General features: G+C 34.4%; 1 protein-coding gene across 1 annotated transcript; it reads right to left on the bottom strand.

Moving 5' to 3' along the window:
- Positions 1-2,061: 2,061 nt before the first annotated feature.
- On the bottom strand, positions 2,062-6,717 carry LOC149532604 (plant cysteine oxidase 4-like). The gene is made up of 5 exons (XM_089806775.1): positions 6,458-6,717; positions 4,409-4,611; positions 4,185-4,326; positions 2,604-2,813; positions 2,062-2,496 (listed from the first exon to the last, which is right to left on the bottom strand). Exons 1-5 carry the CDS (start codon positions 6,567-6,569, stop codon positions 2,381-2,383), a joined length of 783 nt encoding a protein of 260 aa, XP_089662901.1. The 5' UTR covers positions 6,570-6,717; the 3' UTR covers positions 2,062-2,380.
- Between the last annotated feature and the right edge of the window lie 613 nt (positions 6,718-7,330).

The raw sequence follows: 7,330 nt of genomic DNA on the forward strand, positions 1-7,330 counted from the left end.
TCAGGGTGTTGTTTCAGCTTGGGATCAGGAGTTGTATCTTGGTTCAGTAGGAAGCAGAAGTCTGTGGCTCTAAGTTCAGCAAAAGTAGAATACATAGTAGCTAGCATGGCGACATGTGAAGCTATATGGATTCGAAAGTTGTTAGTAGCCTTGTTTGGTCAAAAGGTGGAGATTGTTGTGATACATTGTGATAATCAGAGTTGCATCAAGTTGTCTGAGAATCCATTGTTTCATGATAGATCTAAACATATAGATATCAGATATCACTTCATCAGAGATTGTGTACAAAGGGGAGTTGTTCAGCTACAGTACATACCTAGAGAGGAGCAGGTAGCAGACATTCTGACTAAGGCATTGGGGAAGGCAAAATTTATCTTCTTTAGAGATAAGTTAGGTGTCCTGTAGAACAGCTTCCTCGCTAAGAGGGAGTGTTAGTTTTGTTAGCTTTGGACAGCTGTTTGTCCATTTGCTATTATTTAGCAAGTACTTGTTTTGCTAACTAATTGGTTAGATAAGAAACAAATATTTGTTAATTAACTGACCACTTTTGGAAACAACTAGAAACCGACTTGGTTAGGGTTGTTAAGTTGTTTTAATCTCAACTGTCGATTGTAAATCAATCTCGGCCATTGGTTTACCAACAGGAGTAGTATAAAAGGAGGTTAGGGGGCATTTGGAGAACATGAAGTTTGGAGAAACGTTTGCAGTGTTAGCAAACAGTCTTGCAGTGTTAGCAAGGGTACAATGTTAGCATGGGAATAGCAGTGGGGAATATCAGCGGGATAAATTAGGAGGTTGTCGAAGTTCTGCCAGTAAGGGGCAAGGAATTTTGTATCTCTTGATTTGCTGAAGTTTAATATAATTTCTCATCTGTAGAATTGGTTTTCCCTTAGGGGTTTTTCCAGGGACAATTTGTCCGAAAATATTGTGTTCATTGTGTTGCGCATTTCTTTCCGTATTTTATAAGTGAAGTTGTAGTTGTGTTATTTTTCAATATTAGCTGGGAATTTATTTTCAACAGTTTAATAATCGTTTATGATAGGAGATTAATAATCAGTGACTGCAATAGTTAAATTTTTCACACCAATAACTTATACACTCTGCTCAAACATAGTCCAAACTAACCATGCTCCAACCCATTGTTAATTATTCCTTGTTGCAATGGATATTCACTCAACAGCTGAATAAGAGAATCCCATTCAACATGAAATATGAAATGAGTCAAACTTGTCTAATACCTCCCAAGCATTTTGAAGTATATATTTGATTTTCCAATTATGACATGAAAAAGAAAAACCCATAATCTTGTTGATTTCAAAATGCACACTCTAACATCAGATCAGACGTCCCTTAGATTTTATATGAAGCTCCAATTAAATTCATTTTGAAGAAAGGTAAAATAAGTGGCAACCATTTAATTGTATTTCTATTGACTTTAGTCTTGAAAGGAATTTTAAAAGAACATTTACATTTTTATAGTTATATTATAATATAGTTTATCTGATTATATATATAGACACTTTAATCTTTTTTTTAATAATAATTACAAAAATATTTTAATCACAATTAAATATATCTTTATTTTATCTAAATATATTTTTATATCTCATAATGTTTAGATGCACATATATGCACATATATGTACATATATATGCACATATATATTAGTAACTATACACATATATATTATAAGATAAATTAGGAAACTTACAAGTGAACTATATTGAAATATTTTACTAAAGTAGAGTGGAAAATAACATTGAATGCCTAATAAAATAAATGTACTCCTATGCTTTAGACTTGTATCCCAACAATCTTACCATTTTTCTTATTTCTTATATCCAGACCCAAAAAGCCCTAAAAAGCCGATCCATGTTGAATTTTAATATATTTTTTTAAAAATTAGAAAAAAAATATCGAACTTGATGATAGGAGTGTACTGTACCTAAATTTTTAAGTCAATTTAGGTAAAGTGTACAATCTAGGCAAAGTCTAATCTCACATGGTATGACATATTAAGTCAAAGCAGTTTGGCCTAGTTGCTGGAATAGAAATAGGAAATTTGGAAAAAGTTTTATGTTCGTCAATTAGAATAGGGAATAGGAATACATATTCTCATTTTACCTCTAAAATGAGCTTACACCTATTCCAAAAAATAGTTGTTATTGGAGTAGCCACTCCTATTCCCAATATTCATTCCTATTCTCCATTCCTTATGCCTACAACCAAACAAACCCTAGTAGTTCAAGCTTAATACATATACCTTACAGTCTAATTACCATCAGCAATGATCCTCGAATATGTACACGATATTCATTTCAACACAAATAAATAACTTTGGTAATTGACACATATAATACAATTGAAGTAGTACTAGATGTCAAACAGCTTGAACAATTATGGGGCCCCTGTATGCTTGTCCATTCACCTTGAAACTACGTGGTCTCTCTATCTCCTCCAACCACACACAATCCTCATACTCTTTATGGTCTTTCACTGTAAAAAAAAATAGAAACCAAATATACAAAACTACCATCAGTAAAATCATTAAACTAAATCTGAGACAACAATTTGAAAGACAATTAAAAACAAAAGGAACTTACTTTTGAGAGAAAGGCCTAAATAAGGACGGAGTCTATAGTAGGAGGGATCTCCATCTGCATAAGGTGGAGAAAGTATATCCAACACTGCGCATGATGTTAGAGCTGTGAAACAATGTATATTCCCTGCACTTGCTGGATATAACACGGTGCTCCCACTAGATGCATTATAAATAGTGTCCACCTTCAGCTTTGCCAACTGCATTCCACCAACTGCACACAAATAGTAAAAGAGAATAAAGCATTGCTACATTCTCTTGACATAAGAATTTGTGTTTCTTTGTAACGAACTAGAATTTTTAATATAAAAAATTGGGCTCCCCTTGAACAGTTGACAAATTAACTAGAACACATTTGAGTAATGGAGTTCATGTATTGACTAGAGCACGTCTGGGTAGAGTGCAGCTAGATACTTCAACCACATTTGGGTAGAGTGTAGCTAGATACTACAACTCAGCTAATGTATTGATCACAACACATCTTGGTAGAGCGAAGCTGGGTAGTTCAATTGTTGAATTGACTATAATACATTCTAATAGTCATGATGTCCACCTTTAAACATCAAGCATAAAGAAAAAAATTAAGTTTGGTAAAAGTAAGTCAACTTTGACTATTTAATACTTTTAGTGGAATCAAGTCTTAATGTGTAATGTTTAAGCAGTCCCAATTCTAACTAGTACATTGAATACCACACACTTAGATAAAGTGCAGCTGAGTATGGGAACTTGTGTATTGACTACAATACACCTAGGTAGTGTAGTTAGTGTATTACTACAACACACACTCTTGGGTTGTGTAATAGATGTATTGACTACAATACATTTGGCTAGACCACGACTGAGTAGTGTGACTCATGTATTGAAATCAATACACCTTGGGAGCACAATTGGCACATTCACTACAAAGCCTTGGATAAACTGCAACTGGATTATGACACTTGTGTATTGACTACAACACACCTAGGCAGTACAATTAGTGTATTGATAAGGACAATGTATGAATGAATAGTACAACTACAATCTACATTTTGATGGCACAACTGGTGAATTGATTACAACACACTTAGGTGGCACATCTAGATAGTGCCACTAATATATTGACTAAGCAACATCTAAATAACAAACCAAAAGTAAAACTTAAACCTTACCAAAACAAACACTTAATTTATTTTTTCAAACTTCTTTTTATATTGTATGTTTTAGTTTGCTATTTAGCCAATATCCATTGACTACAACATTGGTGTACTACCTAGAACATATCTGAATAACACAACACTTGGGTAGAGAGCAACGAAGTAGTGCAACTGGAATATTGACAAGCACAGTGGTGTATTCGACAACAACACATCTAAATAAACTGATTGGAATGGGAGATTGGTGTAATGACTACAACACATCTGAATCTGAATAAAAAGTGTGATTCAGAATAAAAAGAGTGGCAAGTGTGATTAGTGTATTGACTACAAGACATCTGAATAGCAACAGCTGGTGTATTGACTACAACACATCTGGAACGCTTCTTTAACATTTGTGTGGTATCTCGCATGTTAAGTACATAAGCAAAACAGAAACTGTAAGTACTTACAATGCTGTGTGTGTTGATGTTGATCATGCCAATCATATGCTGAAACGTGCATTGAGCCATATAAGACCTTGCTAAACACCGTCATCCCAGGGTGGTCATGCAATGGAATTACTGCTGATTTTGGCAGACAAAATATGCCAATCTGCATTTCAACAGAATACACATTTCAGAGAATGAACCCACTTAAAATCAATGCATAAAAGATGTGAGTAGCTTGTATTTACCGAGAAACTGTCACATTCATGAACGTGCACATATGTGACACTGGAAGAACGAAGAGATTGTGGAGAGGTTACAACTGCCGTATTGCTTGTCAGTCTTCGCCTCTTGAGTGTGCCCATATATGTGCAGCTCCCTCTCTCTTCTTCATCATCTGCTCTCACTATTTCATTCTCATCAAGCCCAACATCTACAGGCTTTATTGTATCTGCAATTTCATTCATAGTAGACAAAACTGAGTTTAATTATTTCGGAAGTAAAGCGTAACAAGCAATAAGAAAACACAATCTTGTTTGCTTATAGTCTCCTCAGATTATCCTCAAATCATGCTTCAATAGTGAAAAACTATCCATAAATAAATTGAGGCATTTATCCACGGCCATTAGGACACCATAGCTTCCAATGTCAAGTCAATCTAAAAAGAACTGATTTTTAGTGGAAGGAGTAATAAGGTGTCAGGTCCGATGGACATCACAAACTAAGGTCTGATAGCTTAAACATAGACCTTAAACATCAGACACTAAGATCTGATTCTTAAACTTAAAAATGTTAAATAGTGAGTATTAAACTTTAAAATGCTAAATAGTGAGTATTAACTTATTTTTACTGTGATGGATAAGAGTGTGGTGCCAGGCTAGCTCGGCCACCTCGGCCACCCTTAGAATTAAATTTCCGTGACTGAAGAACACTTCGTGATTCGAACCCGTGACCTGCCTGCTAACAACATGGCATATTGTCGTGAATCTAACGTGTGACCTGCCTGCTACTTATCAATCTGTTAAAACGCCAGAAATTTGCTTTGTTTGTTACATAAGAACGGCTGGGCCTACGAACTATAGTTTGCATTCAGAAATGGGGGAGAATCGAAGTTTGACTCTGATAGGTACTAGTAAGTATAATAAAACACTGAATAATATATTCATTCTCGAAATTCTGAGTAGTTCTTCGATTAATGTGTCACTCTATTTTTTATTTCTTATTTTGTAATAATGAGAAATTCAAAAGGTGTTTGAATCCCCAACTTTTCTATTGTTTTAATTCAAAATAACCTATAGAGGCAGATAATTAATATTGATATTTTTTTTTTAAACAAATAAATTATTAATTTTGACATTTGATAATTCATGATATAAATATTTTTGGGTCTTCTCTTAAATATTATAGAAAGTATGATTTTCAATGTAAATTGGAAAAAATCAAAATTTTATTAAAGTCTTATTTTTTATTATTGAATGCTTGGCACCATTACTTGTTGAATAGATCTATTTAAACATTTTTCAAAATACGTCGAATGTGTAAATTAGATATAAGTGTGGTGAATGTAAAATAGTGTTAAAGTATAAAAGAGGTATAAAAAGAGAGTTACACCTATTGACCAACTTATGACTATCATATAGGCAAAAGCCTACAACGCAATGGTAACTTGCAAGCCTCTCATGTGAGAGGTATAATTAATTTAGGCTTCGGCCGTTTACCGATAATAAAAAAAAAACTTAAGACATATCATATCATATAATTTTTGGTTTCACAATCATGTGAATTTCTTAAACTTAGTTTTTAAAAGTTGAAGATTTGATATTTTTGTCTGGTAAGATGATTGAGCTAGGTCGAATCTTCGGATCGAAGTTTGAAATTCAATTTTTGGATCGAAGTTCGAAGTTAAACTTTTGAATTTGAATTCAACTAGTGGATCAAAGTTCGACAAACTGATTTGTTTATAACAGTATTCAGAGACAGAACATTATAGCGAATAGTCAAAATCTATGGAATCAAACTCATTCCACCGAAAAAAATGATATGGAAGCCCTGCTCATTGGAAATATACAACGGACAAGCCCTCCATATGTTGATTCATAAAGGAAAGCAATGAAGAAAACAGATCTGAAGCCAGAAGCAAGAATTTATAAATAAAATACCGAGAACCGAAAATTTCACTAAGGAAAAGCCAGGAGCAAGAATTTATAAGTAAGATACCGAGAACCGCCTTCAAAATGAAAAGTTTACAAAGGAAAAGCCGGCTAAAGCGAGGAGCAAGAATTTTGTAAATAACATACCGAGAACCGCCTTCAATCTGTGAATTTGCGAGGGAGGAGGCACAACTTCCTCAGGCGACAGAATCTCCATACACGTATCATAAAGCCTCTGCACTGCGCTTAAATTTCTCATCTTTTCCTTACAACCAGACCAGATCGTACGATCTTTAACTATTTACAATCTGCTGAGAGGATATTTAATGAGCAGAATGAGGCGGTGGAGAAACAGGGGGCTGTTGAATTTCCAGGGACTTTGGGCCTCCAGTTTATCAGGTAAGCACTTCCTTATTTAATACTCTCGTGACTTTATCTAAACAAAGATCGCAATAAAAACACAATCGTTTACTTTTCAATCGAGGCATATGCATCGTGGCGATTCAATATCCATACACGCCTCAGGCAAAACAATGGATGAAAATGGCAGCGCAGAACAGAGGGAAGCGCGCCCACCATTTTCCTGTTTAAACAACTAGTTTTGTAAACAAGAGTGGAAATGGAATCATAAAAATCTAAAAGCTTTGACATGTCAAAGGGAATTTTGGGTGACAGGGAAGAACTGTTCTTATATTTGATTCAGGATTCTTTCCAAATGTGGTATTGACCACGGATTTTGCGGGTGGAATTGAGAAAAATATTACCAGATCCGGGATTGAATTGGACATAGCCCATGGTTTTCTGTCAAAATCTTGGAGCACCTGGTCTTTCCTATTTGTCACCGCGATTTCCAAAAGGCTTACTTTTGGTGGGGTCACTCCCAGTCTCCAGATAATAAAGAGCGCCGTTCTAGACCCTTAGTTTAATCATATTTATTTATTTATTTATATATTTTCACTTTTCCTCTTCCAAGTTAGTTTAATCATATTTATTTATTTATTTATATATATATAGACACTT

The sequence above is a fragment of the Cupressus sempervirens genome, chromosome 10, assembly GCF_028749045.1.
Source record: "Cupressus sempervirens isolate cs-2001-9-10 chromosome 10, ASM2874904v1, whole genome shotgun sequence".
Taxonomy (NCBI): Eukaryota; Viridiplantae; Streptophyta; class Pinopsida; order Cupressales; family Cupressaceae; genus Cupressus; species Cupressus sempervirens.

Bases quoted from the DNA above. Each gene is read 5' to 3' on its own strand.
- LOC149532604 (XM_089806775.1), bottom strand. From the start codon at position 6,569: ATGAGAAATTTAAGCGCAGTGCAGAGGCTTTATGATACGTGTATGGAG. The intron at 4,327-4,408 runs GTAAATACAAGC...GTTGAAATGCAG, and splicing joins ATGAATGTGACAGTTTCTCG to ATTGGCATATTTTGTCTGCC. The intron at 2,814-4,184 runs GTAAGTACTTAC...ATTTGTGTGCAG, and splicing joins ACATCAACACACACAGCATT to TTGGTGGAATGCAGTTGGCA.